The 11,598-nt window shown below is 41.0% G+C and overlaps 1 protein-coding gene across 2 annotated transcripts in view; it reads left to right on the top strand.

Moving 5' to 3' along the window:
• The first annotated feature begins 700 nt into the window (after positions 1 to 700).
• The window catches only part of Gatb (glutamyl-tRNA amidotransferase subunit B), a 91,082-nt gene continuing 80,184 nt past the window's right edge, over positions 701 to 11,598 (top strand). For both annotated transcript variants that reach the window (XM_045130960.1, XM_012948170.2), the window contains exons 1-2: positions 701 to 899; positions 3,211 to 3,361. In XM_045130960.1, coding sequence (XP_044986895.1) covers positions 724 to 899; positions 3,211 to 3,361 — 327 coding nt within the window. In that variant the 5' untranslated portion in view covers positions 701 to 723. The remainder of the gene's footprint in view (positions 900 to 3,210; positions 3,362 to 11,598) is intronic.

Below are 11,598 nucleotides of genomic sequence, written 5' to 3'. Positions count from 1 at the left end.
GTCTGGGGCATGAGGTTTGAAGTAAAATAAATGAATAAATGTCACTGAAGTGATGCATCTTTTATCAAGGCTTCCTAGCGTGTAAGGACATTGTTTCAGATATGAGTTTAGAATTTAAAAAAGCAAGTAAAACTCTAAATCTGTCAGTATCTTAAGCACTTCTGCTTAAGTATAGCACTTATTGCCTACAGGAAAATATTTTTTGCCCACTTATTTTCTCTGTTATCCTCCCTAAGTTGTAAACTCTAGAATAAAAATGGTAAGTCTTTCTTGCACGCTACTACATCACCAGTCCCTAAGAACTGACCAGGAATTTAGCAGGCATGCAATTAAGTATTATTTAGTGAACGCACAAGTTGGTGTGTGAGTAGACAAAATGTAATGACGTGGGTCTGGGAGTTCAGGAGGCATTCATGGTGACGTGAGGATCATTTACTTCACCTTGCAACCTTAACTGAACTATAAATCCCCAGTCACGATTCCCGATCCTCTCCAGCTCCCCGCTAGGAGGAGTCGCACCTCCCGACCCAAATATTCCCCATCAGTTCTCATTACCTCCCCTCCTCTCCAGTGTTAAAGCAGCCTTCGTGTCGCAATGGTTGCTGGGAATAGTAGTGTTCTTTCCTAGGCTTACAGCGTCGTCGCTCATTGGTCGAACTACATTTCCCAGAGCTCCGCGCGGCAGAGGCGGCCGAATCACCTGACGTGGACTCTGGAGCTGTCATGGCGGCGCCCATACTCCGCCGGGGCTTCCCTGGAGGACGTTGGGCTTTAGTGTGGATTCATGGCGGTTGCCGCCACCGAAATGGGGCTCCGACTGGGCCCACGCTCGGATCTACGAGGGGGCGGAGTTCCGTGGCACAGCAGTCCCTCCAGACGGCCCAGAAACCGAGGAAAGGGTATAAAGTTTTGCTACCGCTACCATTGCCGTCTGTCTAAGCCAAGTGCACGTGCAGGACGCGGATGACTCACGCCACTGCAGCCCAGCGGGCGATTTTGGTGGGCGGGAGGCATGAAGCCTAAATGGAAACACGAAATTGTCGTGTCAGCTCCACCTCCACACGTAAACCTCTATCAAAAAAAAATTTTTAAAAATTGGAGAACTGTGGGTGCAAACCATCAAGTAATTTCTTGAGCACCCCGACCAGACAGAAGCCTGGCCTCCGTCGTCTTAGTAGCAGTGGGATCCGTGACACCAGAAACAGGATCGTATTTTGCTGACATTGAGCGCGACTACAGGCTAGCAATAGTCTAAAGGTAGAAAAAGGGAGCCTTTAGGTTCAAGGCCTGGGTAGTGGTGGCTTAATGTCATCAGCCAGAAAACGCCAGCTATCTATACAGACGTTTAATACTGAACATGTGCACCTAGATCCGGGATGTAGTAAACCGGAGAAATCTTCCCCTTGGTTATGTAGAAAGTATTGCTTAGAACAGCTGTTGGTGCTTCAGTGGATACAATTAAAAATAGTAGCTTTTTAAATACAGAAACATACGGCACAGTTCCAATATTTTGTTTTGTTTGTTGAGTTTGGCATTCGTTTTGCTTTTCAGTTAGAAAAGCAGAGGGAAAATGCCCGAAAGCATTCCATTTCTATTCTCTTCATAAATTAGATTATACGCCTGTGAATGGGAAGTATATTTTCTCTCCTGTAATGGGACTGCAAACATACTGGGTATAACACTTTTCAGAAAGGAGAATTCTTAGTTTAACTTCTCTTACTGGCATTTCCAAACTTTATAAAGAAGGCATGAATATTTGCATTAGATGTAGAATTTATTGTGTTGAAATGATTGAAACAAAACCAGGTACTTGTAACAAAAATCCATATAATACAGAAAAATGCTTGGGAGAGGATTCAAATAAGAACATACATAGATTTCATGTGGAATAAATACACTGGAGAGACCTGTGTACTGATAACACAGTAGAAATGGCCAGATGAGAAAACTTATTATATCACTGGACAACTTAAACTTGTTGACAATCAAGAATCTGAAATTAGATCTCAGGAACTGGAGGTGATTTGAAGAAGAAGAAAAAAAAAAAAACTTCATCTGATAGCTTAAAGTTCTTTTTCAAAAGTTTCAAGTGGGTCCTAGAAAGATGGCTTAGCAATTAAGGTGCTTGCCCTGTGAAGCCTAAGGACCTAGGTTTGATTCTCCAGGTCCCATGTAAACTGGATACACAAGGTGGCATGTGCATCTGTAGTTCATTTGCAGTGGCTAGAGGCCCTGGTACACCCATTCTCTCTCTTTTTCTATCTCAAATAACAAATTAAAAAAGAAAGTTTCAAGTATACCATGTAGTGGTGATCGATTGTGTTTGTGGGACTCTGGTCATTGTGGCTGCAAATTTTTTATAAAATGACTTGAAATATGGCTGAAAATTTACTTTAAAAATTTTTTAAATTTATAAGCAGACGGGGGGGGGGCATAAAATGGGCACTCCAGGGCCTCCAGCTGTTGTAATCTCCAGATACATGTGCTTCTTGGTGCATCTGGCTTTACACATACTGGGGAATCAAAATTGGGTCATTAGGTTTTGCAGGCAAGTACCTTAACAGCTGACCCATCTGTCCAGTCCAGATTTTACTTTTTTAAAACTGTTGGCAGTAGAATCCTACCATTTGCGTTTATGTAATTAATGTAATTACTGAACAAAAGACCAACCTTCTTCATTTACTGAGTGATTGATTGATAAAGTATAGATAACTTAGAAATTGGTGCTACTGAGGTTGGCCAAGTATTGTCTAAATTGTTTTAAAGTGCCAACTTGGTCAATTCTTTATAGTATTCCAGTTTGTACCATTAGCTTCCTAATGTCATGTTGTAAAATTTTGTTTTCATACTTGCATTGTAGGGACTTATTATGAATTACTTTTTATTTACTCACCAACAAAATATGACACATTTTAAATGTAAAAAAAAGCACAGTGGGGGGGGGGCTGGCTTAGTGATTAAGGCACTTGCCTGCAAAGCCAAAGGACCAAGGTTCAATTCCCCAGGACCCACATAAGACAGATGCACAAGGTTGCATATGCATCTGGAGTTTGTTTGCAGTGGCTGGAGGCCCTGGCATGCCCATTCTCTCTTTCTGCCTCTCTCAAATAATAAATAAAAATTATATATGTATATATATTTAAAAATGCACAATTAGGAAATTAGTTGATAGCTGTCACCTCTTCTTAAGTATTTTGTTTTTCTCTTTAGTGAACACAAATGGGAAACTGTAGTAGGACTGGAAGTTCATGCCCAGATTTCCTCCAATTCTAAACTCTTCTCTGGATCCAAAGTCTGCTTTGCAGCCCCTCCAAATTCTTTGGTGTCTTTTTTTGATGCATCCCTGCCTGGAACTTTGCCAGTAAGTTTTGGTTTTTTTTCTTAGTAGAATCTGTTTTCATTAGAAAAATGTTATATATTATATTGAATATGGATGATGATTTTCATGTATCACTATCTTAACACAACTCAGGAAATACTTTTAGGGAATTTTGTATAAAGTGAAATGGTCTAAATGCTTTATCAGGACTCATCTCCAATTTTGTTTCTAAAGCTTACATATATGTTACTTATTTCAAAAGCATGGTAAAATGTCTAAAAAATAGTAGGCACTGTTGTAAACTGGTTCATTCATATGAGCAAAGATCCCTGCTTGTAAGGACTGGTTAGGCAGAAGGTCTTAGAGTGATGACTCCTGTGAAGGCAGTGTGCAGAGGATGGTTTTAGAACCCAGAGGAGAAATATGTAAAAGGAAAGACTTACGCGAGCAATGGTAAAGGTATATTTGTATGAGGAAAGATCGCTTTAAGAGGTGATGTCTAAGCTGTTTGAGAAGCGGAGGTGAAGTTTCACAGATTCATGGGGGAGGGAGAGGAGGAGTCTAGTCAAAGGAAAATACATGTATTGTGGTATTACAGGGTAAGATCAATAATGATTTTGGCTGTTGAAAACTAAGGATCAGTTAATAACGGAGAAAGAGCCAACCACAATATGCAGTGAGCTCGTTACTCACCTGCACTTGATGCCATAACATTTTCATTATGGCTGTGTTTTCAATTACAAGTTGGGAGGCACAGAACAAATGTCTGAGCTAACACACAGCTCACTATCTATATAGCATCTTACATGTCAATGGGGAATAGATGGTTTCCTGCCATCTTTGATGAGCATATGTGTACAAGGTGATAATGGGTAGCAAGGACAGGGATTGCCATGGCTATACTCCAGGCTGTCAGACACTCAAATAAAAGTGAAGGCTAATTGGAAGCTTGTTGGCGGTGCCTCTTATGTGCCTGCCTTATCCAAGGCTTTGATTTGTGCTTTTATTTTTTTTTAAGATTTAAGACATGGTGCTTTTTTTTTTTAAACATTGTTTTATTTTATTTGTGTGTGTGTGTATGTGTGTGTGTGTGTGTGTGTGAGAGAGAGAGAGAGAGAGAGAGAGAGAGAGAGAGATAGAGATAGAGAGAGAGAGAGAGAGAGAGAATGGGCGTGCCAGGGCTGTCAACCACTGCAAACAAACTCCAGAAGCATGTGCTACCTTGTGCATCTGGCTTACGTGGGTTGTGGGGAATCGAGCCAGGGTCCTTTGGCTTTGCAGGCAAGTGCCTTAACCACTAAGCCATCTCTCCAGCCCAATTTAGAGTATCTTTCTGTAGAGAGATTTCTGTGTTTGTTTGAACAAAGATAATTTTTCAGTTACACATGTAAGAATAGTTTTCCGGGTGGAGGCTTAGTAGAAATAATATCTATTCAAATGAGTGAAATTCAAGACGATTTATGTAACACTTCTGCTTTTTTCCTTCTGATTTGAAGGCATTTTTTTCCTAATGTGCTAGTTTATTTTTTTTAATTATTATTTATTTATTTATTGAGAGAGAGAATGGGCGTGTCAGGGCCTTCAGCCACTGCAAACAAACCAGATGTATGTGTCACCTTGTGTATCTGGATTATGTGGGTCCTGGGGAATTGAACCCAGGTCCTTTGGCTTTGCAGGCAAACACTTTTAACCACTAAGCCATCTTCTCCAGCCCATGGTAGTTTATTTTGAAGACATTAGCCATTCTCTCTGAGTTCCTTCTAGGTTTTTCCAGGCGGGAATGTGATATCTAGCAGGGCACGTAGAGTTCATGTTTAAAAATAGATCCATTTGTAGACACATCTTCTGTAAATAGACAACAGACTCTTTACTTGTGCATAAATATAGTTAAATATTAAGAGACAGTCCAGAGTAAGTAACAAGCCAGCATGTTTTGAAAGACTATTTTCATGTGCCAAGAAGGTTCTTGCCCAGTGATAAGTAAAACACTGAGGGTGTTGAGAACATTTGAGCATTGAAGGTTCACAGGAAAAGGCTAGAAATACAGTTTTGCATAAGCAAGGATTTGTTTTTCTTCATCAGAGCCAACGCTCATGGTTTCAATAGCTGAAATGGTTATTCTTTTAGCACAGCTGCTCTTTTTTTAAATTTATTTTTTATATTTTCATGCGTGGTGGTACACATCAAAAAATTTTTATTTACTTATTTGGACATAGAGAGCAAGGGAGAATGGGCACACTAGGGCATCCTACCCCTACAAATGAACTCCAGATACATGTACCACTTGTGCATCTGGCTTTACCTGGGTACTGGGGAATTGAGTATGAGCCATTAGAGTTTGCAAGTAAGCACCTATAACTGCTGAGCCATCTCCCCAGCCTGTGATGCCTCTCTCTCTCTCTCTCTCTCTCTCTATTTATTTTATAAACATTTGTCTTTATAGGACTCATTTTTGTGGATGAACAGATTATATGGAAATTCCTAGAATGAAACCTTGTTAGGGCTGGGTAGATGGCTCCATTGATAAAGTGCTTGCCATGCACAGATGAAGACCTGAGTTTGGCTCTCCAGCACCCATGTGGTGTAGCCCTTACCTGGAATCCCAGCATTCATCAGGAAGCTGGCTCACATCATCACATATCAACAGGGAGGTAGCCAAGAGAGTAAGCTGAGCTCTAAACACGCAGTGGGCTAGACTAATAAACCTCAAGGTCCACCCCCAGTGACACACCTCCTCCCCCAGCAAGGGCCCACAGTCCAAATGGACACCAGGCCTGGTGCGCTGTGCACCTTTAATCCCAGCGCTCTGGAGGCAGAGGTAGGAGGATCGCTGCAAGTCTGAGGCCAGAGTGAGACCACGTAGCGGATTCCAGGTTAGCCGGGGTTACAGAGGGACCCCGCCTTGACAAACCAAGAAGAGTGGGACCCTACCTCAAAAGAACCAAACACAAATAAGCAGATTGACACCAGGTAGGAACAGAGTATTTACAGCACATGAGCCTATGGGGAACATGTCATTCAAACCATCAAACTGGAGGAGGGAGCTCCTTAAATGGACAGGTGTGTGATATGTACACACATATATACATATAAAAACAAAAATCATTGTGAAAAGAATGATTGACTCAAGTGATATTCTGGGAAAAATTGGCTAGCTACTAGAGAAAAAAATATACTGCTTATATAAACAAAAAGATAATTCAAATATATATGATATGTACATACATATAAAGCTAAATGTAAAATTAAGCCATAAAAACTATAAGAGAATATTCACTTGTTCTTGGAATGGTAAGAAATTTTGTTAGCATTAAAACAAGAGGAAAATCTCATAAGGCAAAAGGGTAGCTAGTTGCCTACTTTACTCACCTAACAAGTATTTATTGCCCCACTAATTCTTTTAGGAAGCTGTCCTAGGACAATAATACAAAATGCTGGTGAAGACTTATCTGTAGAGATGTCTGCAGCAGGACGATTTGTTATAGTGTCAGCGTGGAAGCAAGCAGAATTTCTCAGTGGTGGGGGAATGGTTGGATAAACGGAGATAAATCTGTATAGTGGGGCATTATGAAGCCACTAATAATATTTATGAAGGAGTTTTAGTGACATACCAAAATGCTAGAGATAAAAATTTCATTGAGATAAATAGAATTTGCATCTAGATAGATTGCTTCATCTTCTTTGCCTCAGTTTCTTACTTACTGAGGGGAATGTATTTGACTTATTGGATTTTTATGAGAATTAAATGAATCAGTGTCTTTAAAATACTTAGTCATTGCAAGTAATAAGTGTTCCATGAATCTTTCCTATTTTATTACACACAGTGACTGGTGGCTTTCATCTTTCCAAAGATTTCACTGAGTTATTAAGCACATTTATGTTGGCAATGGAAATTCCATAACAACTGTTAGTCACTTTATCTACATTTCATTAGTTAAGTGGTCCAGCTCACAAAACTAACCTGATGTACCCACCACTGTAGAAACATAGACAACTAAGTGAGATATCATAATATATTGGTGAAAATTATTTCTGAGTAGAAACAATTCATTTGTAAAAGAAGGCTGTTAATTTTTTTTAATATGTCATTTTATATTGCAGTTTTGTATAAAAAATAGCAACCAATTGTTTTCCAGATGCACTAAGAAGATGGAAAAAGCTGCCAAAATAGTTTAGGTTATGGCGTAAAGCCTTTTTCATTAGACCATATTTGGTCTGCATTTGCCCTACAGTCCCGTTGAAGAGCTGCCTCTGATTATGGGAGCCCGAGTGCTGCTACAAGAGCAGCTTTAAAATGTTTTAGGTTCCATCAGTAAATACCGAGTACATTCAAAGTGCGTGATATTTCTAGGTTTGGTAAAATATGAGATTGTTAAAGAAGTCATCGTATGTAAGTCTTTCCGTGCCCACCTTATTCTCCCTCTTTGTTGTCTCATTCCTTCATCAGCTGACATTTACCAGACATCTACCAAGCGTTACCTCTAGGAAGACAGCTTGGGGATCTAAGTAGGGAGTAGTTGGTGAGTCTTGCTGTCATGGAGCATAGGTAGCTAAGCACTCTGGTAACAAGTGAGCAGTGGAAACAGATCCTGGAGGATCACACAGGAGGGACAGCGCACACTGCTAATAAGTGAGCAGTGGAAACAGAATCCTTGAGGATCACACAGGAGGGATGGTCAAAGACACAAGGAGTTGATACAGCCAGGTAACAAGTGACTGCTACATAGGATGGCCAGATGAAAACCAGGACTTATTAGCCCAGGAAGCAAAGCATGTTCCACGTGTCATCAGCAGTACAAAGGTCCTGGAAGTGTGTCAGACAAGGCCTGCCCTCTGAACTCTAGGCTACCTAGTCCTTGTTTCTCTCCCTGTTTTAGAACTTCCAGTGACTTCTTAAATCCATCTGTCCTCTTCCTCCCCCTCCCAGACAAGCATCTGTAATAATGTCTGGAGATTGTATGTACTAGAGGGAAGAATTTCAGCAGTGACATTTGTGGAATGGGTCTCTTAATAAAAATGCTGCCTAACTGCCTGGTTGCCTCAGAGCAAAGGCCCCCTGTCAGTAAGCCCTGGAAATTTACATACAACTTTTAATATGTATTTTACTGACTTTAAAATACAGATTGACAGTCACAAATCACTAGTCAAAGAAATTCTCCAAAATGATGGACAGAGTTCATTAAAAAAAAAAAAAAAAAGCACCAGGCTTGGTGGTACATTCCTTTAATTCCAGCACTTGTGAGGCAGAGGTAGGAGATTCCTGTGAGTTCTAGGCTGCCTTGAGACTGCGTAGTAAATTCCAGGTCAGCCTGGGCTAGAGTGAGACCCTAGGTCAAGAAAAGAAAGTAAAACAAAACATAACAAAACAAAAAGGCTCATAGTCTAGGAAGCAGTGGATAATGGCAAAATGTGGTTTGTGGGGTGTGCAAAAGCGTACCTAACCACTTAAAAGCTTTCATAGGGCTGGAGCAATGGGTTAGCAGTTAAGTCACTTGCCTGTGGAAGCCTCAGAATCCAGGTTTGAGTCCCAGTACCCACATAAATCAGATGCACATGGTGGCATATGTGTCTGGAGTTTATTTGCAGTGGTTAGAGGCCCTGGTACACCCACTCTCTCTTGGTCTCTCTCTGTGTCTGTAATAAATAAATACAAACAAAAAAATTAAAGCTTTCATAAATATCCTGAGAGAAACATGAGGAGGTGGCTACATCTTTGAAACAAGAACAGAATACTACTTTAAAAAGTAAACAGTGGGCCGGGCATGGTGGCATGCGCCTTTAATCCCAGCACTCGGGAGGCAGAGTTCGGAGGATCGCCATGAGTTCGAGGCCACCCTGAGACTACAGAGTGAATTACAGGTCAGCCTGGGCTGGAGTGAGACCCTACCTCAGAAAACCAAAATAGCAATAAATAAAAAGCAAACAATGAGGGCTGTAGAGATGCCTTAGCCATTAAGGTGCTTACTTGCATAGCCTAAGGACACAGGTTTGATTCTGCAGGTCCCACATAAGCCAGATGCACAAGGTGGTGCATGTATCTGGAGTTTGTTTTCAGTGGCTGGAGGCCCTGGTGTGCCCATTTTCTCTCTCTCTCTCTCTTTGTCTCTCTCTCCCTCCCTCCCCCATCTCTAATAGAATAAACAAACAGTGAAATAACTATGAGCTCGTCTATTAAAATTAAGTCTTTCCCCATTTCCCATTAAGAAACCCTAAAGAATTAGAAGATAAAGTCCAGAAAATCTTCCTGAAGGTAAAGCTAATGGACAGTGAATTAACAACAGAAGAAGAAAATAAGAAAGTTGGAGAATTCATCTGGGAAGTTCAAATCTGATTAACAGGAGTTCTATGGAGAAAGAATACAAAACAGATATCAGGAAACTACCCAACTATGCTCATTTATTTCCCAGAATTGAATGACATGCATCTGCAAATGGAAACAGCCTGCCAACCAGCCAGCACAGGAATAAAAATAGTCTCACATGCAGGCACATCATGAAATTGATGAACATTAGGGGTAAAGAGAAAATTCTAGAACAGCTTACAGAGAAGAAAGTAAAACTCAGGTCATAAGCAAAGGATTTTGATCAGAGAAACATTAGATGTCTGAATGATAGCCCTTAAAGGAAATAGTATTACAAAATCTTAATGGAGGGTTGGAGAGATGGCTTAGCAGTTAAGGCACTTGCCTGCGAAACCTGACGATTCGGGTTTGATTCCCCAGTATGCACATAAAGCCCGATGTAAAAAGTGGTGCATGTGTCAGTTCATTTGCAGTGGCTAGAGTCCCTGCCGTATCCATTCTTTCTCTCTCCCCTGCCCTTGCAAATAAATAAATAGAGCATTTTTACACATGATCTTTGCCAAAAGGCTGAGAAGTGATCATAAAACATTTTTAAAAATTTTCAGTGGAAAATAAATTATTCTGTCCTGGAATTCTGCCCCTCCCTTCCCCACACTATCAGCCAAATGAGGTAGTAGGATAATGTTATTTTTAGACAAGCACCTTCTCAAAATTTGCCTTGTCCTACCCAGGAATCCCTGGAGTATTCCCGGTTACTGGCTCTGCACCAGGTCTTGCCGGCTGGTGGGGAGAAGGGGAAGGACAGCCCTGCAGGAAGACCTCTGGGAGAAGGCAGGGCGTCCTGCATGTCTCTGATGTTTGCGTGGAGAAGAGACTTTCTGTGCAGTCTGCAGCCTCTGAGAAGAGTGAGCCTAAGTACGCGCAAAGGGACGCACATGAAAGGCCTGGCAACTGCAGGAAAGAGGAAGTGGTCTGCAAAGGAGGCACCCTCCCTCTCAGCAGACAGCCGCTTCACTGTGGAAAGCACCCAGCTCCTGACTTCACCCATGCAGCTGAGAGATCAGGGAGCTCAAGCACTGAATTCTTTCTTACCAGTTATCACCACAATTGGAAGTCACATTGCTAAAGCAAGAAAAAGCAACAAATGCATGCATGTTTTGGTAACAGTTGTGACCACTTTTTAGAGGAGGCCATTTTTCTCCTCAGTTTGGACCCCAAGTTTGCAGACTAGTTTATTTTTTTGGAGGAGGGATCGGAAGTGGTTGTTACTGCTTTATTATTTATTTTTAATTAGGTAATAAGTAAAAGAGTTAGAACTTTTAATAGATTGATTTATAAAAAACCAGGCTTCTTTTTTATACAGAAGATAACATTAACATTAATGTTACCTATACTGATTTCTTAGCCTTCTGTTCATGAACATCATCTGTCCCTCCCTCCCCCTTCTTTCTCTCTCTCTCTCTCCTTTTCTTTTGTTCTCAAAGGCCAAACAAGGAAAACTGTCTTCTTCCCTCCATCCTTCCCTCTGGTTTTAGGAAGAATGCTCATCCACAGTCTGGATTTGTCCACACTCAAATTCCCACATGTGATGCCGGGCTCTGTTTCCATGGGGTGATGAGTTACCATTCTAGCCATTCAACTTCATAGACTTAGATGCTACCCAACTTGTCATGGGGCGGGGCGGAGGGGGGGTGGCGAGCACTTAGGGGCGGGTATATTCAACGTTTGGCTAAAGTGTCAAAGCATAGGTAAGTGCTTATGATAGACTGGTATAAAAATACTGCACAATATTTCAAATTGTTATTCTCACTTTGTAACATATCAGTTATCTCTTAGAAATGAAATGGGCCAAGTCTTGTGGCTCCACGATCTAAAACCAAGTACACAGTGACAGTTTATCAAGTCTGCCTCTTTTTTTTTTTTTTTTTTTGCCAGATTAAGGAAGGATTATCACAAGGAAAATGGCCAAGCAGCCTTA

Source organism: Jaculus jaculus, chromosome 12, assembly GCF_020740685.1.
Source record: "Jaculus jaculus isolate mJacJac1 chromosome 12, mJacJac1.mat.Y.cur, whole genome shotgun sequence".
NCBI lineage: Eukaryota > Metazoa > Chordata > Mammalia > Rodentia > Dipodidae > Jaculus > Jaculus jaculus.
This window is presented reverse-complemented; position numbering and strand designations above follow the sequence as displayed.